This window comes from Ochotona curzoniae, unplaced genomic scaffold (genome assembly GCF_017591425.1).
Source record: "Ochotona curzoniae isolate NIBS_2020 unplaced genomic scaffold, NIBS_Ocur_1.0 patch207, whole genome shotgun sequence".
Taxonomy (NCBI): Eukaryota; Metazoa; Chordata; class Mammalia; order Lagomorpha; family Ochotonidae; genus Ochotona; species Ochotona curzoniae.
In genome coordinates, this window is record NW_024466759.1 from 29,849 (window position 1) to 55,411 (window position 25,563).

At 42.7% G+C, this 25,563-nt stretch overlaps 1 protein-coding gene and 1 long non-coding RNA gene across 7 annotated transcripts in view; both read left to right on the forward strand.

Moving 5' to 3' along the window:
- Positions 1 to 18,480, forward strand: part of LOC121166696 (splicing regulatory glutamine/lysine-rich protein 1-like) — a 38,278-nt gene extending 19,798 nt beyond the window's left edge. For 2 of the 6 annotated variants that reach the window (XM_040995940.1, XM_040995944.1), the window contains exons 5-11: positions 1,175 to 1,305; positions 2,149 to 2,263; positions 7,530 to 7,649; positions 8,025 to 8,321; positions 13,211 to 13,306; positions 14,248 to 14,389; positions 16,339 to 18,480. In XM_040995940.1, coding sequence (XP_040851874.1) covers positions 1,175 to 1,305; positions 2,149 to 2,263; positions 7,530 to 7,649; positions 8,025 to 8,321; positions 13,211 to 13,306; positions 14,248 to 14,389; positions 16,339 to 16,488 — 1,051 coding nt within the window. In that variant the 3' untranslated portion in view covers positions 16,489 to 18,480. Of the gene's footprint in view, positions 1 to 1,174; positions 1,306 to 2,148; positions 2,264 to 7,529; positions 7,650 to 8,024; positions 9,217 to 13,210; positions 13,307 to 14,247; positions 14,390 to 15,172; positions 15,178 to 15,250; positions 15,267 to 16,338 lie in introns of those variants that run through there. The other 4 variants (XM_040995942.1, XM_040995943.1, XM_040995941.1 and 1 more) reach the window with 4 other exon arrangements.
- On the forward strand, positions 2,271 to 4,477 carry LOC121166697. Its single transcript, XR_005885461.1, has 3 exons — positions 2,271 to 3,319; positions 4,348 to 4,353; positions 4,466 to 4,477. It is a non-coding gene; the product is annotated as an uncharacterized LOC121166697 (long non-coding RNA).
- Positions 18,481 to 25,563: the final 7,083 nt, after the last annotated feature.

Below are 25,563 nucleotides of genomic sequence, written 5' to 3' on the forward strand. Positions count from 1 at the left end.
TTGAAAATAATTTAAAGTATGCTTGATGTAATAGAGGCCTTTTTTTTTTTTGCTAGTAATTGGCAATGTGTGTAAAGGAAGACTTTGTGTTAAGTATAAATGAAATACATGGGATAATTAGCTTTCAGCCTTTAAATTCCTGAAGTTGTTTATTTAAGGATGTTTATCCTATTTTCTCATTTTTCTATTTCTAAGGTCCAGTTCAACGTTAATGTTGTTTATGTACTCTATCTAACACGTGTGTCCTTAAGCCTCAACAAAATCAAGTTGGTTTTTTGTTATGACCCTAGACTAATGGACAACTTACTATGTGATTTGAACTACAGTATTTCTAGTATAAAAAAAAACTTGAGTGAACTCAGATTTGCAGCCAAATATATTGAGAACGTAGGATGGTTTTAAACCAATTGTTTTGACTTTTAGGGTTGCTCCTATCTTTGGTTGTGAAAAAAATGGTGTAACTTTTTAGATACTCAAGAAGTTCTGTTTCAAGTGATTATTGAGGGAAACTTGGTTTTGTCTGAATTCCATAAATTCCCTGATTTACAGAATTTGATCAGGATTTGCTTTGAAAGGAGAAATAATCATTTGCAATGGGTGCTTATCTTGGCAGTTGTGGTGGGGGTGAAGTGTGAGGCTCATTAAACATTGTGTGCATTCAGAAAGCTACTGGTAGTAGACTAGGCATTCTACCAGAAGGCTGTCAGCTTGGAATGTGTGTTTGACTAGGCCAGAGTTCAAGGTTAATTGAAATGGTACACGTGCTGCAAGCTCTGCCTTCATCCTCCCAGATTGCCCACGTTATCGACAAAATCTTAGGAGAAGTGATTCATTGGTATTAAGTATAAAATCTACAAAAGAGCCCATCTTAGTTGTAACTCTATGATACATAGGAAAATATTTCCTCTAGTCCATTTGGGCTGTTGTAGAAGTCAGCTATAGTTAAGCTTTCTTTTGGTTTGGTTTTGAATTTGTTAGCAAGAGATGATGGCAGGTAGGGATGAGGTTACTATTCATGGTTCAGGGTTGTTTTAGAACATGAATTTGCTCTATCATTCTCAGTGTGCTTTTGAGATACCCTCAGATTGATAAGTATTGTGTAAGCAGTTAATGATTTCATGTGTTGTATGTAAATAAGGTGTGCATTTGTGATATGCTAATATTTTTAATTTAGAATAAATCACTCCAACAATGCAATAGTAAAACCCCCTGAGATGACACCTCAGGCTGCAGCTAAGGAGTTAGAAGAAGTCATGAAGCGGGTCCGAGAGGCTCAGTCCTTTATCTCAGCAGCTATTGAACCAGGTAAGGCTGTGGTGTTGTTACATAGGCCACAGTTTACAGGTCGTAGAGCCTTAGGACTGGAAGGAATTTAGAAATTGCATTGTTCAGTCCTTTTCTTTTACATAAAAGACTGACACTCAAGTAGTAAGTGGCCTACTCATGTCCAAGTGCATTCTAGCACAAATCTTAACTTTTCCTGTGATTTTTAACAGCCTGTTCGAGTAAATGAGCTCATTATAAATTAATAGCAAACTGCATTCAAATTTATTTGTTACAAGCAAATTGTCTTACGGTGAAGCTGGAAATGAAGTAAATATATTTAAAATGTTACAGTTATGGAGGTTTGCCTTCCTTAACATTTTAATTTTACAACTAGAAAGGAGCCCATTATTTTGAGAAAATATGGATTTTCTATTTTAGCACAGAGTGGAACACTAGTTCGAATTTTTGTGTTGGTAAAGTAATTTAAAAATCCAATCCAGTGATGCTTGGGTAATTACTTTTGAGCAGATTTTCTAAATTAGCCGTCAGAATTTAAGCTTCAGTTCTAGGAAAATAAATGGAGACTTAAAATCTGTCATAGGAATTACAGACATGTTGTAATCGTACGTTATGGCAGCAACAAAATATTACGAGCACCTGTTTATAATCATCTGGTTTATATGTACTGCTGCAGGGTGGCTGCACTCCACGAGTTTATGCAATGACTTTCTTGGATGTTTCTGAAGGATAATTGCACAGGAGGAGGATGTACAGAGAGTAGGCCCCTTGCACTATATGTGGTACATTCCACTTGTGCCTAATTATTAACTGGGATCTTTAATTGTTCTGAGCTTACACTGCAAAGTGGTTTTTTCCTCCCAGAGTCTGGAAAGAACAATGAAAGAAAAGGCGGTCGATCTCGTTCCCATACTCGCTCACAATCCAGATCTAGCTCAAAATCTCATTCTAGAAGGAAAAGATCACAGTCAAAGCGCAGGTGAGGATCTCTGCTGTTGTATTTTACATTGTTTCCAGTGTTCATATATTAAAATTGCTCACATTGTATGAAATTTCAGTAGTGCTGGAAGTGTGGTTTCCAGCAAATATTACCTTTGTTGGAATTTAGTTAAGAAACGCATTTTGTCAAATTCACAGTTCTTGATGTTTTAACTAATTTTCAGTTTTGTAAGTTGGTTTTCTAGGCAAAGGTGGTCTATTGGTTTTTCTAGGAGTAAATAAATTAGTCTTTATATGGAGATGACAAACTCTTTATTTTTTTCTATTGAGGAGAGGGAACATAGTGGCCAAACTGAAAATACTACTGAAGTTCCAGCCTTTCTTGTTTTCCCAGGGTAGTCCAGGCTTGGGGAGCTCTACCTCACGTGTTAGAGCAGCTCTGCCTCCTGTGCCGGGTGTCCTTGGGACTCCTGGGGATGGGACCCTCCTGTGCCGGGTGTCCTTGGGACTCCTGGGGACGGGACCCTCCTGTGCCTGCTTTTGGACCAGACGTATGTGCACTTTCAGATCCATGTTTTGTATGGTGTCTAAGCTGTAGTCTGTTCTATCTTGTTTTTTCTTAGAGCTTTGTCATTCTGATCTGTGTGTCATTGCTTTGCATTTGATGCAAAGGGAAACTCATAAAGTGAACTTGTTTGGAAGTACCCCAAGAGTCACATCTGGAGGTGCAGTGTGAAAGTGTGTAGTGTGGATCTTCATTGCATGTTCCATGTACGTCGTGTTTGTGTCTTGAGAGAGGAGAAGCAGGCCTGCTTGTGTACCTGTCAAGGCTGTTGGAGAAGGTGCTGTGTTTCAGGGAAGGGAGAAAAGGAACCAGTGTGCATTTATGTGGAAAATCACCAGCAGGCCCAAGTTGGCCTTCCTGTGATAATGAAAGACATTCTAGGAGCAGATAGGAACATAGGATGCTGTTCTGAGTCAGCTGAGTTACACTTTGGGCTATTTACTTACCTGTGTATACTGCTCCATTATTATTTGTTTGCAGTAGGGTTTTCCCGTCTTTCCAAGATCTTCCAGTAGGCCAGTTCCGAGCCCAGTTGACTCTGTAAGGAGTGGACAGTGCATTGGACATGAGCACTGAGGGAGGAGAGCAGATGAGCAGCAGTGACAGACTGGACGCGCAGATTGCTGGGAGGGCGCGCAGGAGGCCGAAGAAGCTGAGCCACAGTACGAGGTCATTTGTCCAAAGAATGAAAAGACCAGTGACTCAAGTCTTAAGAGAGTGCCAGGTTCAAGGCTGGAAAAAACCCGAAACTGATGGTTAAGATCATTTTGCTCTTGATAATGATCTATGGGAAGTTTCATATGCTTTTGGAAATTATGACACAGTTTCACAATTTAACTAAGGTTTTTGTTATTAACTACTCTATATTTGGGTATTTCCACTCTACAAGGGTTAGGTGAGGAGGGTTTTTCAGTCTTAATTGTAATTATTCTTACTCATAGGAATAGTGTCATGTCGATGTACCCCTGTAGCATTTGAAATTGCTAGCTGTTGGTATGTATGTGTGTGTTTTTGGCCAGCATATTCTGCTTTTAAACATGCTTATAGAAGTACAGCCTCAAATAAGTTGTTAAACAAACATAAAAGGGCGCTGTTTCTTTTTAAAGTAAGTTTTGAAAAACAAGTTCCTTATCTAAAAGCCTTGTAGGTAGATAGGCTCTTGGGTTGGAAGAGCCCCTGCTGCTGCAGGCTTGGGAGGGCTTTCTCTCCTCAGCTGGTGGAGGCTGGTGGAGGTTTGTGGAGGCCTGGTGGAGCAGCAGCCTGGTGGAGGTGGCAGCCTGGTGGAGGCTGGTGGAGCCTGGTGGAGGCCTGGTTAAAGGCTGGTGGAGGCCTGGTTGGAGGATGGTGGAGGCCTGGTGGAGCAGTGGCCTGGTGGAGTGACGGCCCAGGAGCACAGGTGGCAGGAGCTGTTTGTAGTTTTTCACTTGCTTCAGATGCTTCTAAAGTTCTGCTTCCCAGTCACGGAAACATCAATACGGCTCTAACACTCACAGTTTGATTTCGTAGTGTTGGATAGTGGAATTGTGGTAACTGAAGGCTGGTAAGGTGGAAGGTGGAAGGTGGAGGTCGGGCAGTGATTTCCAATGTCCAGTTAGTTTGGGGGAGTGTGTTCAGCAGGACAGTTGGGGTGACTGGGGGAGTTGACAGCGACTTATAGTATATTTTATAAAGAACCAGAAGGAAGGAGTTTCAAGGTTCCCAAGCAAAGCAATGATACATGTTTGAGATGGAAATGCTTCCTTCACTTGAGCATTTCATATTGTTTGCATATATCGTATAGAATTATCACAATTGTTCTGTGTCAGTGACAGAACAGGTTATGAGCTGTGCTGCCCCATCCCCACTCTCTCCTGTTCTCCCTGTTCCCTTCCTGACGGTGAGCCAGGGCGAGATTGCTTGTCACTGTGACCTAGGATTGGGGAGATGTATTTCTACTTTGTCGATTTTGATACTTGTTTTATTCAGAGCCACAATGTTAGAAAAGGTGGGTAGTACTGTAATTGTGGTTTTTAAGTTAAGTGACCTTTATGGGCCAGCATAGGAATATAAGACATTTTATGATTTTTTTAATGGAAAACAGCTGATTTACAAGTGAACTTTGATGCAACGTGATGGTAAGTTGCTATTTACAGTTTTATCTAAAAATATCTTTCAAATTATTAAAAATTAAAGGTGATAAAGATACATCTTTAGGTAGGTTAGATCTACTTTTGACTGTTAGCATTAATCAGAAACCAGGACATTAGAAATGAGGGAATATTTAAGTTTCAGAAATTCATTACTCAAACAGTGGCTTTTTGTACTCTCAAGACTTGCTGGGTGAGGAGGGAAACTAATGCATTAATGTTTTGCTTGTTTTTTTGTTCATTATTTATAACTGCTGCACTTAATCCTTAAAAATTTTTCTTTGCCTATTTAAGGTTGGAAAGCACCTTTTAAGAAAAAACAAAATAATTGTACTTTTAGTGAGGTTAACCTGAACAGAAATATTATGATGACAGTTTTTATTAAGCATGTTGAAGCAAAGGCATTTTAAAATAAGCCTGACTTCAGCTGGCCCAGCCTTGGGCATTGTGGCCATTGGGAGTGAACTAGTGGACAAAACATCTCTCTTTCTCTCTGTAACTTTGACTTTTAAAATAAGTATACTTGTGGAAGTTCATTGCTTCCTTGGCATTAAATAAGAATGTAAGCTTTATGTTAACTTTAAGTGAGAATGATGATAGTGCAAGTGGAGTTAATAAGCATTTGTTTTGTACCAGATACTGCCGTGCAGTCTCTCAGTCAGGGTCTGATGATAGGCCAAGTCCCTGGACCCCTGCGTCTGCGTGGGAGGCCCGAATGAAGCTCCGGGCTCCTTGCCATTGTGGTCATTTGGGGCCTGAGCCAGCAGAGGGAAAATCTCTCTTCCCTTTTCCTTTCTATGTAATTCTGCCCCCCCCTTTTTTTTTTTTTTTTTTTTTTGGAAAGGCCAACTTGAAAGAGGAGGAGGGGAGCGAACTTTCTGTGCTCTGGTTCAGTCTCCGGTGCCTGAAGCAGCCGGCTTGGCCAGGGCTCCGTCTGGTGGGGGCGGGGCGGGGCTCAGTCAGCTTGGCAGGCTTTCTCAGGAGCAGTAGCGGGAAGTTGAATGGGAAGTAGAGCAGCTGGAAATCGATTCACACTCCAGAGTGGGATGCTGGCATTGCAAGGCAGGTTAACCTGCTGTGGTGTAACACTAGTTCTTAGAAAAGTTCTTTAACTAGCTGTGGGTGTCACTATAGGTGTGAAAAGTTATTGCCGTGTAATCTTGGATTATTTTTATCTAGTTTTAGCTCACGTAAAAGGATTTTTGTTTTCCTGTCAAGCTAGCACTGATACTACTACTAATACTGTGCCTACACAATCTTTTTTCTTTTTAGATTTATTTAGTTTCATTTGAAAGGCTGAATTGCAACAGAGAGAATGAGAGATCATCTGTCCTGGGTCATTCCCCAAGTGACTGCCACCGCTGGGGTGTGCCAGTCCTAAGCCAGGAGCTCCTGGGTCATTCCCCAAGTGACTACCACTGCCCGAGATGTGCCAGTCCTAAGCCAGGAGCTCCTGGGTCATTCCCCAAGTTACTACCACCGCCGAGGCTGTGCTAGTCCTAAGCCGGGAGCTCCTGGGTCATTCCCCAAGTTACTACCACCGCTGAGGCTGTGCCAGTCCTAAGCCGGGAGCTCCTGGGTCATTCCCCAAGTTACTACCACCGCCGAGGCTGTGCCAGTCCTAAGCCGGGAGCTCCTGGGTCATTCCCCAAGTGACTACCACTGCCCGGGATGTGCCAGTCCTAAGCCAGGAGCTTGTTTCCAGGCTCTCACATGATTGCAGAGGCCTGAGCACTTTCCCAGGCCTTTAACCAGAAACTAGATTGAAAGTGGAGCAGCTGGGACTTAAAGCAATGCCTTATGGGCTACTGCTGCCACAGGGCAAGGAAGTTTAGTTTGCTACAGTGCCAGCTGCTGTACACTTTTCTTAATATATTTGTAAGGACAAATAACAGAACCTTTTATAGAAACTATTGAATCATCAAAGCACTACTCTGTGAAGATGAATTATAACCAGACTCCTTGCTGATTGAGAGTTAAAAGGCAAGGGGCCTGGCATTGTGGCATAGTTAGTTAAGCTGCCCTCCTTCTGACAGCAGTACTTGAGTCCCATATGGGTGCTGTTTAAAGGGCCAGCTACTCCACTTCTTCTGAGCCAGCTCTCTGCTGATGGTCTGAGAAAGCAGCAAAAAATAGGCCAAGGGCTTAGAATTGTGTATCCACATGGAAGACCCAGAATTAGCTCCTGGCTCCTGGCTCTGGTCTGGCCCAGCTCTGGGCATGTGGCTATCTGGAGAGTGAACTAGTAAATGGGCGATCTTTCTCTATCTCTTACCCCTCTGGCCGTCAGTGTCTGTAACTTTGCCTTTTAGATATATAAAATAGGTCTTAAAAGACGGTTTTTAGCATAAAACATGGAGTACGAGGGAAGCTTTTTGTACTAATGTGAAGCATCTCGTTAATTGTGCCACACGAAGCCGCACCTGCGGATAACAGCGTAGGTCTCGTGCAGTGCATAACTAGAGAAACGTCTGGTAACAAGTAAACTTGAAATTTATAGATTTTGATAAATAGTATTAGGATAGATTTTAAAATTTTCATATTTGAAAGACATCTTCAATTTAAAAATTTTTAAATTTTAAGACTAAGTTTTTTAACAATTTATTTTTCCTTAGGAGTAGATCCCATAATAGATCACGTTCAAGACAGAAAGATCGACGCAGATCTAAGAGCCCACATAAAAAACGCTCTAAGTCAAGGGAGAGGCGCAAGTCCCGGAGTCGGTCACGTTCACGGTGAGTTTTAGGGAAATTACAGAGACTGTTTTCATTGGCTTCGTTTGTTAAAACTCTGTTGTGGTTTAGGTTTTAAATGAGAGAAATAAAACTTTTTTTCTGGTTGTTTTAATAATCTAGGATTAATATTGGTTGCCATTGATTTGAATCTGATGGTCAGTATGATTCATGAGGTTTCCAAACTGCTCCACTCAGCCTGGTAATTGCTTCATTTAGCAGCTTTGTGTACACTTGAGTTGTGTAGAATTTATATGTTATGTCTATAGCCATTCTAAATGATTTAGTGTTGGTGATTGTAAAGGAAAGAGAGGGAGGTCCCAATTGGGTGGGGAAGAATTGCTTTAGTTATTAATTAATTAATTTTTGTTTTTAAAGGGACAAAAGGAAGGATACTCGAGAAAAGATCAAGGAAAAGGAAAGAGTGAAAGATAGAGAAAAGGAAAGGGAAAAAGAGAGAGAGAGAGAGAAGGAACGTGACAAGGAGAAGGAGCGGGGTAAAAACAAAGATAAAGAGAAGGACAGAGAGAAAGAACGGGACAAAGAGCCTGAGAAGGAACAGGACAAAGACAAGGACAGATCCAAAGAGACCGATGAGAAGAGGAAGAAGGAGAAGAAGTCCAGAACACCACCCCGGAGTTACAATGCCTCCAGAAGATCTCGAAGTTCCAGCAGGTTCGATGATGCATAAAATGTGTTCCGGCGGGTTTAGCTGGTGGCGAAAAGATCGTTGTGTGCAAGCTGAGCCAGTGTGGCCAGGTCACAGTGTGCTCCCCTCCTCGTGCTGTTTCCTCTAGCAGAGGGATCGCCACAGTCATGAACATGGGCAGACTTGACAAGTTTTAGCTGCCGTTTGTGGTCTGTTATTTTAACCTGCTAATTCCTGTTCTTTGTTGTGGTTCTCTTTGAGGGTAGAAAGGTAAGGGAGGATTTCTTTTAAAAAAAAAAATTATAGAATTTGATCTCATAAGCTCATTTTTTTCATTCCCTTGATACAATGTTAATATGCAAAATGTGTTCTGATGGTGTGGTGTTTGTCCTTACTGTCATGGGAGGTACTCGTTTGGGAGGAAGAGAGAGGTCATGTGGCATTCCACTCTGCAGATGACCGAAGTGGCTGAGGAGGGAGGGGCCAGAGCCCAGAGCTGCAGCCCAGAGCACAAGCCAGGGCTCCCCTCAGGCTGATAGGAACCCTCTTAATGGAGCCAGAAATCAAACTCAGACACTGAGGGGAGATGCTGGTTTCAGAAACGCTGGATTAAATGCCAAATCCCTCACTGAGAATAGTTTTTAGCCCTTTTGTTGAGTTCATGATATGGATTCTCAGTCTTTGTAAATTTTAATGGTTACTCTTTTCCTCAATATAGTTCCCACTTTATTAAGAGTTACACTGCCACCAGGTGGCAGTAGGTTTCCATAGTAACATTTGCAAAATGAGACCTCTTCATGCAATTGAGATATCTAAGTGTACAACCTTATTCTGGGTGATATTATGACTGTAAATAAATGGAGTTCCTGACTTGTGATAAAATGTCTCTGAAATATATTTGTGTTTTAAAATAAAAAGCAAACGCCTGGCATGGTAGCCTAGTGGCTAGAATCCTCGCCTTGCAGGCGCTGATTTGCATGTCCCAGCTGTCCCACTTCCCATGCAGCTCCCTGCTTGTGGCCTGGGAAAGCAGTGGAGGACGGCCCAAAGCCTTGGGACGCTGCACCCGTGTGGGAGACCTGGAAGCAGCTCCTGGCTCCTGGGTGTTGTTCGGTTTAACTCTGGCTGTTGTGGTCACTTGGGAAGTGAACCAGTGGATGGAAGATCTTTCACTCTGTCTTTCCTTCTTTCTGTAAATCTGCCTTTCCAATAATAAAAAAAAAAATCTTTAAAACAAAAAAGAAGCTGTGTGTGTGTAGAGGGGGTGTATGTGTCTGGAAATATGTCCAGTCTATATTCATGTCTGGTATCAGCCGTTAGTTGGATCAGAAGTAGAACAGCTGGGATCTGAGTTAGTACCCATATAGATGCTGGCATTGTAGCCAGTGGTATTACCTGCTGTGTACCATAGCACCTGCCTTTTTTTTTTAAGATTATTTATTTACTTGAATGGCAGACTAACAGATCCTCCATTCAGTGCTTCACTCCACAAATCCTTGCAGTGGCTGGAACTGAGCCAGTCCAAAGCCAGGAGCCTGGAGCTGCTTTTGGGTCTCCTACTTGGGTGTAGGGACCCAGGACTTGGGCTGTCATCTGCTACTTTCCCAATCCATATGCAGGGTTTTGGATTGAAAGAGGAGCAGCTGGGACTAGAACTGGTGCCCATCTGAGATGCTGGCGTTGTAAGCAGAGGATTAGACTGTTGAGCCACTGTGCCACCCCTTATGCCTCCTTTTTAAATATATGTATTTTTAAAAATTATGTAAGAGTCAGAGTTAGGAAGAGACAGAGAGAGGTCTTTCATCCAGTGGTTCACTTCCCAAATGGCTGTAAAAAGGGCTGGGCCTGTCCAATGCAGCTTCTGGATCCCCGGTGTGGGTTCCCACGCACTTGGACCTTCCTGTCTGTCCTGAATTCTATTGGCAGGAGTTGGATTGGAAGTACAGCAGGCAGGACTTGAACCAGCACCCACATGTGGAGGCTTACCCACAGCAGTATCTCCTTTCTTTTTGCAAAATTGGTACTTCAGGGGACAGTGTGGTGGCAGAGAGATGAATCCTGGGCCTCGACACTGGCATCACCTGCGGGCACTGGTTCCTGTCTTAGGTGCTCTGCTTCCAGAGCAGCTCCCTGACAGGGCATGGGAAACCAGCTGAGCATGGGCCACGTCCTTAGGCCCCTACACTCTCACGGGAACCCCAAGGAGGCTACTGGTCCTCACTTTGGATCAGCTCAGCTTGGGCTGTTTGGGGCATGAACTAGTGGATGGAAGAGCTCTCTCTCCTTGTCTCTGTAATTTTGTCTTTGAAAGAAAAATAAAATAAATGTTAAAATTGGCACTTTAATGGTTTGTTCCTAACGTTAGCCTTTGACTAATACTGAAAGATCAAGGATGATAATGGCAGACATTTGCCAGATAATTGTACCTCAGTGTATTTTCCGGCCTCGCATTATTTAATCCTCAGAGTAAACCTGTGTGGAGACTGTTGTTGCCATTTCAAGCATCAGGAAACTGAAGCTTACAGGGAATCTCTCATGTGCTCTGTACTTCAGCTTAAAAGAACTCTGAGAACGAGCATTCACATTGGCTGATTCACCTCCCACATAGCTCCTGGGACCTGGGCAGGAACTGGAAACTCCATCTGAACCCAGCTCTTGGTGCACACTGGTGTGTGTAGCTGGAGCTGAGGGGTTGAACCTCGCTACTCTAACGTGACATCTTAAATGCTGGACTGAAAGTCTGGTCCCTGAGCTGTGCTTGTGTATCCAAAGTTCAGTAGCACTGTTCCATTTTTATCTTCTTTCTTTCTTAAAAGATTTATTTATTTATTTATTTATTTATTTGTTCATTTTTGAAAAACTGGAGTGACAGACAGATGGGAGACCTGCGTTGCGCTGACCCATAGCCTAGGTGCTGTGCTGGCTGAGGCCGGCCCGGGCTGCATCCAAGAGTGTGACTTGCTGTGGGTCTGCCGTGTGGGTGGCCAAGGCCCGAGTACGCTGGCTCTCATTTGCTGCTTTCCAGGTGCATTGACAGGAAGCTGGATCCGAAGTGGGATGGCTGCGATTCAATCCAAGGCCCCCAAGTGACTGTTGAGCCCATTGAGCCATAACCCTTTCCCTCCTCTCCTTTTAGAGGTTTGCGAATTCCTCTAATCACCGTTTGGTACCTACTTTAAAACATTGCCTCAGGAGCAGGCCTGGTGGCACTGGGACTGGAGTGGACTACCTGGGCTCAGTTCCCACGAAGGCTCCTGATTTCTAGTGTTGTGACTGTACGCTCCAGCAGTTAGGAAGCGATAGCTCCAGTCACTGGGTCCAGCTCCGTGTGGAACGCCAGGTTGGACTTCCTGACTCTGGACTTGCCTAACCTGAGCCTTTGTAGGAATCTGTGGAGTTAGTGCTCACTGTGTTGGTCGGTCTTTCTCCACCTCTAAGATAAAAGCAGAGCAGCAGACTGCTTCAGAAGCAGCGGACTGGCAGCCTTGTTATATTCGTGTGTCTTACTGGGGCTGAGAGATTAGCTCCAGATTCCGGCACATTGGACACACGTGAAGTAATTGAACAGCCTTTGTTTGTATCAGTTGAACCCTTGGAGCCTCCTTGCACTGCGTAGGCATTATTGATTGTGTGTCATGTGTGCCTTTGTGTTTGTGTGATGACCCTTCCTAGTACAAACAGATGTTTTAGTTTTTATTTTAAAGATTTATTTATTTTCATTGGAAAGTCAGATACACAGAAAGGAGAGAGAGAAAGATCTTCCTGCCACTGGTTCATTCCCCAAGTGTCCTCAATGGGTAGAGCCTCTTTTGGGTCTCCCACACGGGTGCAGGGTCCCAAGGTTTTGGGCTGTCCTTACCTGCTTCCCAGGCCACAAGCAGGGAGCTGGAAGGGAGGCGGGCAGCCTGGACACAGACTAGCACCCATATGGGATCCCTGCATGTGCCAGGTTGAAGACTCTAGCCACTGAGCACCAGGCCTGAATGTTTTAATTTTGAATAACTTCATCATGTTTAAATTCTTTTTTTCTGAGCTATTTTATGTCACTTGATCTTTAAGAAAATTCCCTTGCTCACATTTGGTGTTAGGGCTGGAGGAATAGGATAAGCACCATTCATTTCTAAGAGTGTAGCCATTTTCAGTGTTTTATGCTTTCAGAAGAACTTGGTGTGAAGAGTTTGAGTTTTTCGTCTTTTAGCAGTTTTCTGCCTTTCAGACACTCTGGGTTTTGTTTATTACATCAGAAACATTATAACTCCTCAGAACAATAGCCCACTTAATATTTTTATTTCCAGAATGTATCCCCACCTGTATTTTCAATAAAAATTTTGATATTTGAAAACATTTGTGATGTTAGAATTAACACTATTGTTGAGAAAAGTAGGGCCTGTGCCAGGGCTGGGGAGGGAGCCCGTGCCTGGCAGACTCATGCCCGACTGGACCTCCTTGGTGCTCTCATGCCAGGCCTGTAGTGCTTGAGCTGTGTTCATGTCAGATAAAAAGGCTCAGGTTCAATAATGTGATCCTAGCTGTGTATCCAGTAAAATAAAGCACTGGAATTTAAATCTGAGTATAATCAGCTCTACTTGTTCATTGACTCACGGCTTTATTCCTAACTGATAGTCTAGAGTATTATCCAGAGTTAGCTTATTATCATCAGCAGCTGTACTTGTATATCCATCTGTACACCACCAGAGATGATGTTTTGAGCAGTCTGTGCAATTTGTGGTTCATTATTGGGCCTGAGTTCTGAAATGAGGAAATAGGACAGGACAGAACCATAAAGATTGTTATTTTCTGCTGACCTCTAAGGAATAGTAAAAATGCGCTTGAGAGTTCCTTGTCTTTTATATATGTGAATTGCCCCTTATATGGCTGGCTGTTATTTAAAATATGACGTGTTTTTCACTTCCAGGGAAAGACGTAGGAGGAGGAGCAGGAGCTCTTCTAGATCCCCAAGAACATCGAAAACCATAAAAAGGAAGTCTTCCCGGTCTCCCTCCCCGAGGGGGTAAGTTAAGATCATGAGCTGACATGACACTGGAGCAGGTGGAAAATCTACAAAACAAATTCTCGCTTATATTCTGAGTGAATATTCCATTTGCCCCTTTCAGAAATGAAGTCTTAAGAGGTAGATATTCAGTCACCCTCAGCTTCCACTTACATGCTTCTTGTCTGTCCCCAGGCTTTGGTATTATTGTTCATTTTAGTTTTAATTTTTGTTTATTTGAGAAACAAATGAAACTCCTGTATCTGATTCACTCTGCAGACGCCTGCTGTCCTTGGGGCTGGAGGCTAGGGACTCGACCTAAGTGCTGTGTAAATAATTACACTATATGATGTGGGGGAATAACAACAGGGAAAAATGTCTGCATATGTTCTTTGTCAGTGTAGTATTGCCCCCCCCAAATATTTTTTTAAAGGTTTATTTTATTTATTTGAAAGGCAGTTAGAGAGGGAGAGATTGCAAAGCAGAGATTTCCCATTCACTCATCCACTCCCCAGATGCTGCAGTGTTTGGGGCTGGCCAGGGTGCCAGAGGCCAAGAGCTTCTTCCAGGTCTTGCACATGGCTGCAGGGACCAAAGCGCCTGGCGCATCCTCTGCTGCTTTCCCAGGCCACAAGCGGGGAGCTGGATGGGAAGTGAGGCAGCCAGGACATGAGCCAGCGCCCACATGGGTGCCTACACTTACAGGTGGAACATTAGTTTGTTGAGTCACCTTGTTGACCCTAAATTGTATGTCTTTTAAAAAACCAAGTAGGGTAAGATGGGGGTAAGCCAGGGTGTAGGACCCATTTTTTGTCAAAATAGCTTACTAGTGTGTCTGGTACAAGGAATTTTATTTTGTGTTGTTTCAGGGGATGCCCTGTATTGGATAAGGATATTTTGTCAAAACTATGATAAATCTCTTTAAGCTATTAGATGCTGACATGTTATTAATATTCTTGTAGCAGAAATAAGAAGGATAAAAAGAGAGAGAAGGAACGGGACCACATTGGTGAGAGGAGGGAGAGTGAGCACTCCAGCTCTGTGAAAAAGGACTGTAAAGACGGCGAAGGCAAGGAGGACAGCGCTGTGCTCACAGGAAGTGATGTAAGTCAGCCGCCGGGTGCGGCACGGTGGGGAAAGCGCTAAATGGGAACGAACTTTTTAAAACATGATGTTTTTTATAATACAAGCATTATTTTTAAATGTTTATTACAGAGGTCAGGGCATGGTATTGCTGGCCTGTGTGGGGCTCTGGTAGAGGGCGAGGAGGGGTGAGAGAGATGGGTTTGCAGGTGGAGGTGGTTTAGCAGGTATGCCCACTGCCTGGTGTACTGACGTCCCCTCCGGCACCCTGGCAGGCAGGAGGCTGTCCAGGGGCGTGGGCACTGTGGCAGGTGACATGTTCTATCTGTCCTCGCCAGGCCTCTTCCTTCCTCTTTCTGTGTATGTTCATGTTGTTTGTTCAGGGCTGCTTCAAGAGTGTCCACAGGACTAAAATTGCTTGCTGTTTTTGAAAGAAAAAAAGTGTTAAATTGATCAATCTCGTTAAATTTTGAAGATAAGGGAGTAAATTTTAAAAAGGGTTTTTTTAAAGATTTGTTTTTATTAGAAAGACAGAATGGCCACAGTCATTGGAGCTGAGCTGATTTAAAGCCAGAAGCCAGGAGCTTCTTTTGGGTCTTCTCGTGGGTGCAGGGTTCCAAGGCTTTGGGCCATCGTCTGCTACTTGCTGAGTTACAAGCAGGGAGCTAGATGGGAAGTAGAACAGCCAGGACATGAACCGTGCCTTTATGGAATCCCAGCTGAGACAAGGTGTAGAATTAGCTAGTTGAGCCATCGTACTGGGCCCAGCAAATTAAAATTGTGAAAACTGCAGTCCTGGGTCAGAAGAAGTAGCTTACTGGCTGAAGTTCTCTCCTTGCATGCCTTGGGATACCATATAGGTGTCAGTTTGTGTCCAGGCAGCTCCACTTCCCATCCAGTTTCCTGCTTGTGGCCTGGGAAAGCAGCAGAAGATGGCCCAAAGCCTTGGGACCCTGCACTTGCATGGGAGACCCAGAAGCAGCTCCTGGCTCCTAGCTTTGGATCATCTCAGCTCAGGCTGTTGCGGCTACTTTGGGAATGAATCAGCGGGTGGAAGATCGTTTTTGCTGTATCTCCTCTCTGCAGACCCAATTTTCTAATAAAAGTAAATAAATCTTTGTGGGGAGGAAAACAAAAAAAGGAAAAGATGAAGAAACAGAGAAAGATTGATCTTCCATCTGCTGGTTCTTTCTCCTAGCGGCCACAACAGCCATTTCTGAAGTCTGTTCTGGTTTCTCACATGGCTAATAGGGCCCTAGTACTGGCCATGTGCCTTCCCAGGCACAGCAGCAGGTCCACATCGCAAGGAGGGTAGCTGGACTCGCACGGCCTCTCCTATGTGGGATGCAGTGCTGTTGTTGCCAGGGCGACAGTGGTGGTCCCTTGTTCTTTGTTTTTGCGTTTTGGTGTGTATCTTATCTTTTGGAAATACTTGTAATCTCTTCCATTTTTTTCAAGTCTGTCAGTTCTTACAATTTTTTGTTTCCCTCATTTAATTTTATAAGAAGTACAAAGGGGAAGTTTTTACACTACTTGAGTGTTTTTTTTTAATATGAAAACATAATGGGTAGAAAATATTCAGTCTTGTTTCTTCAGAAATGATAGACATTGGAGCTGGGACTGTGGTGTATGTGCCACCTGCAGTATGAGCACTTCATGTGGACTGTGGTTCTAGTCCCTGCGGCTCCACTCCTGGTCCAGCTCCTAGTTCATGCCCCTGGAACAGCAGTGGAGGATGAGCTGAGTGCCTGGGTCCCTGCCCTGGGAGAAGCCACTGGCTTCAGAGCTTGGGCACTAAAGCCTGTGGACACGACCTACATGCAGGCTTCCTGTCACTCCATCTCCCTCGCTCTCTAACTCGACCTTTCCGAGAAATCAGTCTTATGAAAAAGATAAGACATAATTTTTGCTTTTATTGTGGGCAACTCTTAGGAAAATGTTAAATGGGCACATTAATATTTTTTTTGTAGGAGAAGGAGGAGATGAACGAGGCAGATTCAGATGTGGGCAAAGAAGTCGGTGACCAGGACGCACCGAGGACTGGGGACAGCCACGGGCAGCAGAACGGCAGCTGTCAGCCTGACGAGGAAAACCTGTCTGCCCAGTCAGACACGGTGTAGGACCCTCCAAGGCCCCTCTGCACTCAACGCTGGCATCCAGTCCAAAGCTTTTACGTCTCACAACAAGATGTAATAGACAGGGAGGAAGTCTAGTGGAGCGTAAAAGATAGCAGCAAACGGCTTTCCAATCCTTAGGTGACTTTGTGGCCATCTTGTTTCTGAATCAGAAAGCACGGACATGGAGACGGTAGCACACGTTACTCAGCCTTCTCATGTGAAGTCTGTGCAGTTCCATGGTGGCCGACATACTTGCCATGTGGTTTATTAGTGTCTGCCAAGAACCATTGCAAATAAACACAACATCAGAGATCCAAATTCATACTATCCTTAAAGACTGGTGACAAGCTTTGCAGGCTCTTGACAAGGCTGGTTACTGAATTTTGTATCACTTTACTTTTTTTTTTTAAAGCAGTTTCAGTATGTAAAGTTTGATGATGTGCTTGAAATTGGTGGAAATATAAACACACCCCTTGTAAGTGCAAAGTATGTAAGAAGTTTTCGCCTTTACAAGATTTACAGTGATTGTGTTTAATTCTCACTTGTTTTCTTTTGTTCATCATTTAGGACAGCAGTTTTTCTTTAAGATAGTTTTACAGGTTAAAATTGTTTAAGTGGATTAAAAAACAACTGACACTGCATGCTACTGTTCTCTCTGAAAAGAAAGAACCCCCTGTGCTGAATACTAATACGTGTTAGTATTCCGTGTTTGAGTCGTTGGGTCTACCCGCAGAGTGAGCGTTTTCTTTTAAACTTCCTTGACATTTCCAAGCTTACTGCGAGTAGAATTGCAGTGTGTGTTGTCAGCTGTAGGTGGCAAAGGCGTCCTTAGCAAAAGGAAACTGGGTTTTCAAAATGGGCTATGGGAGCACAAGCTGAAGCTTTAGTGCCTTCTACAATGTTTTCTAGAATTTTCTATGTGCTAGTCATCCTGAATTCATATGGAATCTAGGTGGATATTCTGTTCATACCCATAGAGAGGTATGCAAGTCAAGTGTCAGGAGAGCTGCTTACTTAGTTCACCTAATATGAAAAGGAAGTCTTGTTTTCAAGGCTGATTGTTGAGTTTAACAGTACAGTTTTGGGACCATCAATTTTATACTGTGACAATTGAAGCATGCTGTTCTCCCTAAAAGGAACCTTTTTGTGGTCTATGTTGATGTTGAATGACCTTAATGATTACCTCTCAGTTGTCTTCTCTAAATGATGTGCTGACTGAGGGAAGCCTCGTTTACCAGGGAGGTTGTGTGTCCCAGGGTATGTTTCCTTGAGTTTAAAATTCGGGTGGTCCGTCGTAGATAGACTCACCTTTCCCTGACGGTGTGCAAGACGACAGCATTGCAAAGGTTTTTCGTCTCAAAACGTTTAACTTGTGGTTTTTGAATTCTTTTCATTACTGTTATATTTCCAAAAAAAAAAGTAACAGTTTTAATTAGCATGTTATTAAAAAATCAAGTATAATTTTATTTTAATGCAGTCTAATACAATCAAATTACTCAGTTGCCTTACCTCAATGGGAAGAGTTACTTGTACAGATAGAGTTAAAAAGCTGAGTAGCAGGTGGTCACTTGGTTTCACCTTGAATTTTCATGTTAATACTGTTGAGGTTGAAGTCTTTGGTGAAGACTGAAAAGAGTTGCCCCCACCGCGAGTAATGAAGCCTGGTTTGATTATTAAGCTGCTTAATCACTCTTTTTGTGTTCAAAATTACTGTGTGATTTTTTTTTTCCTTTTTGTCAACTGTGTACATTAAAACTTTGGAAAATGCTTTACTATGTAAAGTATAGATGGTCATTTTTATCATTCAACCACATACGGTTGGCTGTAAACAGCTTATTCTGATGTAAGAATGCTGGGTGCATATGGAGAGGACTGTGTAGGATTATGTGTCTTGCATCAATAGCTGTCTTATTTATGATATGGAAGTAGACTAGAGCAAATGTTTGAATCTTTGTTATTTTTAGTACCGTTTCTCTAATAAAGCTAAGTATTTTAGAGGAAAGTATTTGTTTATGCATTTCAAAAAAACAATCAGTTTTCATCCTGCCTTTCTTTTCATTGGCACAGAGATTTTCTGTTTTTTTGCCACAGGGAATGCACGTTTTGTGTGGTGTTTATAAAACTGTTTTCCTCTTCTCTGGGCTCTGTGAAATATCTTTCATGCTGGTCATTAACATGAAATCTGGTTCCTGCGGTTGATATTTAGTCACTGTTAAAGTGATCATGTGAGGCTTGACAGATCCTGACTTGTGAATGGGATCCGAGGATCCTAGGAAGTAAAACCAGCCTCTCCGGGGTTGGATGTTTGACTTGTTCTTAGGGAAGCAAAACTTGGTAGGGTTTTGTATGTTTGTTGTTGACTGGAGCCGATATGTTTTCAGTTGTAGATTTCTTCTCGAGTTACTTTGTTTTAATACAGGTGTTGTCGGGAAAACTTGAGGTGAGGCTCAGCAGACAGCATTTTACGCTTGATACAGATTTTGTTTAGCTAGAATTATGTAAGAGAATTCCTTAAATTGTAGTTGCTATTCATCAGTCTAGAAAAATTCTTTTGGAACTCTCACTCTTGCTTTTCAGCAACCCAGACTAATCCTAGAGGACGGTCCTTCAGAAGCTTGCCCGTCAGTTCCAAGTGTGAAAACGCGTAAATGCTTCACTGTTGGCTTACCCCCTGCTGTGACCCGGGTCCTGTCTAATTAGCTCATGACTGCATGCACCTGTCAGTTGATGACCTTCCCTGGATTAGGGTTCCGTTCTGAAGGGCTTCGGTGTTGGCCATATTCATCAGGAGTGTTGGGGGCTGGCGTTTTGATTTGCTCAATTAAAAGCTGGCATCCATAGTGAGAAAAATTTTTTGATCAAGAAAATAATCTCATTTGTGATGCTAATCATTTTTGGGACTCTGTCATTGTCTATGTATATGTTACTTACCTTTATTTAAAAACTTAAAAAAAAAGGACCCTGACCCAAACACGCTCTCAAATGAAGATAATGTATGTAAGAATTACTGCGTACAACGGCATGCTTTAGTCTACACAGTAACGCCAAGTCAGAATTTGCTTTGATTTCATCGCCTTTGTTTGTCAGATTAGCAGAATTAATCCTTTTGGATTGAAGCATTGAGTACTTTTTTGGTGGTCATTTTCTATTTTCATTAAAAGTGTTTGATTTTTTAACTAGCTGGGTTGTCAAGTATATCTAGTCTTGTGAAGTAGAAGGATCTTGCATTCCTTGTATGTTTAAATATTTTTAAATTTTTTACTAAGTATTTTCTCATAATTCCCACTCTTATATGTAATAGCCATTTAAATTGTTTAATCTCGACTTTCAAAAGGGATAAAACATATTTCTGGAAGCAGGAATCTGGAGTAATATAAGAATCTCTTAAAATTAACTTCCCTACTTTTTGGGTTTATGGGTGCAAGCTTTTTTTTTTTCTTCGTTTTAAAAGTATACACTTTTATTAGTAACACTGACTAACAACTGATACTATTTTAAAAATAAGCTAAAGTTGTTTGTGAGTTCTGGTCCATATTCACATTCACTTAGATTGGATTTAGTAACCCTTTCACTGCTTTTCATAACTCCTAACAATTTATTAGAATTGTTACTTTGTGTCTGATATAACGTTTCTTAAGGTAAAGTCTTTAAACTCAGAGTCTTAATTTGTTGTCTTGTTTTTAAATTTGTATCTGTCTAACAGTATAATTTTGGAAATTGCTAATTTGGGGGCGACTTCTCATTTTACCTCCAAATTTTATTTTTTCAGGACTGAAGTAGTTCCTTCTATGCTTGGGTTTTGTTTGTTAGATACCTTCTTGAGTATGTTTGTAAGTTCAAATTGAAAATCCTACTAGAGGAAGAGATTGTTCGCTACCAGTGTAAGGTAGACAAGCATACTGTTGATGAAGCTCAAGATGATTTCTGATTTCCCCAAGATCTGAGTACACTGTGCAGCTACACCGGTGAATGTGGTAGTAATCTGCCTGCTGAATCCCAGTAGAGAAGTGCTAGGGAGGAAGTGCTGTGGAAGTGCCAAGGGAAGGACCTCCAGTGTAAACACACAGACGCTGCCTAGGCGGATATGTTTGTGAGTAGGATGACTTTTAAAATGGTATTAGTAAAGATTTATTAAACGATGCTGCTATTATGTTGCTATATTTTTAATAAAATGCAAATTTAAAATATTGCCACTGTTGAGTAGTAATTTCACCTATTTCTGGGACATGTGTTTGCGTTTTAAAGTCTTCCATAACTGCAAGGCGGCAGTGTCCTGTCAGTGCTCACAGTTACCTTCCAAATGAATGTCTGCAGTTGGTGCGGCCCTGCTCCGTTACGTGCTGTTGTAATGCTGGTGAGTTTTTTGCACTTCCTCTTGCTTTTAGGTGTGCTGTGATACTTGCACGAGGAACGTTGTCACACATCCTAATAGCCGATACTATGCTTTTGTCCCCTTCTCAGAATCGTATCTGTGTGTGCTCAGGGTTCTCGGTGAGCGGGGACAGCACGTGGGTCCAATGCCCTGATCAAACAGGTGACTCATTTGCTTATATTTGGGAACTTCCCACTAAGGTATTTGTTACTGATTTCTAACTTAATTCTACTCTGATTGGAAAACAATCTGTAGGCCAGTGTTAAGGCGTGGCTGGTTGTGCAGCTCTGCGAGGTGCCAGGATCCTGTAATGGAGCACTTGTTTAAGTCCCCTTTGCTCCCCTTACCCAGTTCGCGGCCGATGTGCTTGGGTGCCTTCCGTCCACATGGGAGACCCACATTAAGCTCCTGCCTTCTGGCTTTGGTCTGACTCAGCCCTGTTACGATCATTTTGGGGAGGAAACTGGTTAAAAAAAATTTTTAAGCCCAAAATTTGTATTTGATTCTGAGATTTTCTGAGATTTGCTTTGCGGCTTAACAAATAATTCACTTTGGTAAGTGTTGTACGCTTGAAAAGATTGTGTCTATGTTACTTTTGTAAGACATGCTCTGTCATGTCAGTTAGGTCATGTCATCTGGTAATGGTGTTCAAGTCTGCTGTACCCTGGGAGGTCCTGGGAGCGCTTACTAGATTGGTAGATCTATTTCTTTTAGTTCTTGTTGCTTTATGCATTTTAAAGCTCTGTTCACTGTGTTCATAAATGTCATTGACCGTTTTATCATTGTAAAATTACTCTTTTATTCCTAGTTCTGATATTTGCTATGGATTTTTTTTTTATTAATGCTCATGTTGCAATCGTATTTTTTGTCATAAGTTTGATTTTGTCACCTTAAAAAAATCCTCTACATCAAACTTATTTGTTGTTTTTCATTTAAAGTGTGTTTTTTGTGGTCAGTATATAGATTGTACTGTTGTATCCAGTCTGACAACTTCTGCCTTTTGGTTGACTTGTTTAGCTCAATTATGTTTAATATTATTAGTGATACTATCGAATTTTAATGTACTGCCTTAATTATTTTTCCATCTTTTTTGTTCTTACATTCGTTTATTTACTTTTATTCATTTTTATTTCCTTATGTCTTATTTCATTCTTATGTTTTATATTCATTCTTATATTCAGTGAATGTTTTTAATTTTATCATCTTTCTTACCGTGATAATTTTTCTGTAGAACCTAGACCACATACACCCCTTCCTCTCCATTTTGAAGAATTTTGACCTGTGACCAGCATTGTGACTTAGTTCCACTTCTGATCTAACTCCCTGCTGATGCTCCTGGGGACGCAACAGATGGTGGCCCAGTGCTTGGGCCCTGGCCCCCAGGAGGAATACCTGGCCCGATCCCTACCTCAGTGGGCACTTAAGGAGCAAACCAGCAGATGGAAAATTGATTTCTTTCTCTGTGCCTTTCAAATAAAAAATCTTTAAGAAACATTGTTTTGAATGAAAAGGCAAAGACACACACATATCACACATACGCCAACACGGAGATATGGTCTGTCCGTCCACTGACGAGCTCCTCAAATGCTGCAACAGTCAGCAGTGTCTAGAATTCTGGGTCTCCTGTATAGGTAGCAGGGACTCAGGTAGTTAGGCCTTCGCCTACTGCCTTCTAGCGGGCGGGCATGTTAGCAGCCTTGCATTTGTAATGGTACCATAGTCTGCTTATTAAAAATAACAGTTTATTCATTTATTTGAGAAGCAGGCTTTCAGGAAGGAAATTAGAGACACAGAAATCATGTCCACTGGTTCACTTCTCACATGGCACAACAGCCAGGTCTGGATCAGGCCAAAGCCAGGTGCCAGGAACTCTGTTTGAGTCTCCCACATGGATGGCAGGGGCTATATTCTGCCTTCCCAGGCATATAAGCAGGACACTGGATTGGAAGAGAACCAGCTGGGCCTCTGATAAAGAATGCTAGTGTCCCAAGTGGTGTCTTAACCCACTGTGCTGCAATGCCGCCCTCCCCACCCCAGTATAAATATAATACATATAGTGTGGAGACGTTGCAGTTTCCCAGGTGTGTGATTTTTGTTAAATGTTTAATATAGGTATTAAAAATATCCCCCCTCCTCCTCCCCAACACAACAGTTTTAAAGACATTTATTTCTTCAAATTGTTGGAAAGGAAGAGATGAAGATCTTCGTCTGCTCATTAACTCCCCAGGTGACCACATTGCTGGACTGGGCTTGTCCAGACCCAGGAGCCTGGGTCCGCCTCCGTCTCCCAGGACTTGGGCTGTGTTTTGCTGCTTTCTCAGAAGGAGCAAACATGGCCCAAGGAGCTGGATGGAAGTGGAGCAGCCTGGACTCAACGGGCATCCATATGGGATGTGGACAGTTGCATATGGAAGCTTCATTATGGCATGGTGCTGGCCCCTGGACCCTTTTAAATTTTAAAAGTTTTTCATAGTTATTTGTTAGGCAAATTTATGTAGACAGATGCAGAGAGATCTCCATTTGCTGGTGTGCTTCCCCAGTGGCCTCAATGACTTAAGGCTAGGCCAGGCAGAAGCCAGGAGCCTGTAGCTTCCTTGCTGGTCTCATGTGGCTGCAGGGCCCTAACCATTTGAGCCACATGCTGCTGCTTTCTCAGGCGTGTTATTGGGGAGCTGCATGGGAAATGGGGTGTTAGAGCACAAAGCACCCCCAGGTAGGATGCTGGAGTTCCTAGGCAGCAGCTTTATCTGCACAGTGCTGGCTCTTAAAATGTCTTTTAAAGACATCTTAATGAAGAAAAGGTGTCTTACCTTTGCTCATTGATGTACAGTTTATGATGATCTCCACTCCTTTGTGTAAATTTGTCTATTATCTGAGATTCCTTCTCTTGGTTTACTTCCCAAATGGCTGCAGGGACCAGGTCTGGGCCAGGATGAAGCCTTGAGCCCTGAAGTCCGTCCGGGTATGTCACGTGTTGGTTTAACCTGCTGCCCACAGTGCCCATCCCTGGACTGAGACTTCCAGGGTTGGATGTTGGTGCCTCAGCACATCCTTTAACATTGCTCGCAGGGCAGGTGTTCCGATGAATTCTTTTTACCTTCTGCATACTGAGGAAGTTTGTCTGAAGTACGTATGTTGATACTTTGCTGACTTCAGAATTTTTCATTAACGGTGTGTTTTCTTTGCCCCACTAAGTTCTTTGTTTTCCTTCAAGATGTGTGATGTCATTCTTCCTGTTCCTCTTCTAGCTTTTTCCAGTGGCTACTTTTAAGATATTTTTATTCCCTTTGTCCGATGATTCACTCATGAGCGCAATACTATGCCGATCCGGTCTTTAGGTTCCCAAAGCTACTGCTTTTTTTAGAACTATGGGATCAAGGCTTGTCCAGTGGCTACTTTTAAGATATTTTTATTCCCTTTGGGTTTCATAAACTAGACGGTTTTAAATATTTTTTTCTTCACTTGTGTCTCTTACGCTTATTTTTTAGTTTCTTGGGTCTGTCTAGTGGTTTTACTAAATTCAGAAAGTTTCCAACCATAATTTCTTCAAATATGTTTCTTTTCCTTTTTCTACTTTATAGTCTCTAATTATGTGTATATCTGGTTGCTTAAAGTTTTTCCACAATTCATTGCTCTTGTTCATTTTTCTTCAGAGTTTTTCATTATTTCATTTTGGGTAGTTCCATGCTGTAAAACTGAATGTATTATTGCTTGCATAGTTTTATTTGCTGCACTATGAGCAACATTTGGCTCTAACTCAAGCAGACACCTAGACTTGAAGCCATAAGTGAGCAGTACTAAGGGGGTAGAAATTTAACTTAGGTTCTTAGGCTGTTTGGAGTATGCTCTTTGAAGCTGATACTCTGGGATCCCATATGGGCGCCGGTTCTAATCCCAGCAGCCCCGCTTCTCAGCCAGCTCCCTGCTTGTGGCCTGGGAACACAAGCAGGGAGCTGTCAAGGACGGCCCAAAGCCCTGGGACCCTGCACCCGTGTGGGAGACCTGGATGATGCTCCGGGTTCCTGGCTTAAGATTGGCTCAGCTCCAGCCGTTTCAGCCACTTTGGGAATGACTCATCAGGTGGAAGATCTTTCTCTCTGTCTCTTCTCCTCTCTGTATATCTGACTGTCCAATAAAAATACATCTTTTAAAAAAATATTTATTTGAAAGGCAGAGTTACAGAGAGCAAAGGTGGGAGAAAGCTTCCATCTGCTGGTTCATTCCTCAAATGGCTGCAACAGCTGGGACCTGAGCTGTTCTGAAGCCAGGTGTTTCTGCCAGGTTTCCCGCCTGGGTTCAGGAGTTTGAGCACTCGCGCCATCCCCTGCTGCTTTCTCAGGCACAGCAGCAGAGAGCTGGAGTAGAGGTGGAAGAGCTGGGATCTGTAGCTGTGCCGTGTGGATTGACTGCCACTGGTGGCTTTAGCTGCAGGGCTGGCCGGGAGGCTTGCTTTGAACAGGCTGTGTTATGCCTATCTCTTTGCTTCCTCACTTGCCATGGCATCATTCCTGTGCCTTGGTGCTGTGTCAGCATGAACACCAGCGCCAGTGGGGCTGCACGATGTTGAGTGGTGAACTTCCAAAACCGTGAACATACATAAATCTTCATGGGGCGGAGGGAGCTTGCTTAAATAGTAGCTTACGGCAAGGTGACACGCATTCATCTGCTGTTAGCCAGTGTATGTTAAAAAAGAAAAACACTTTGCT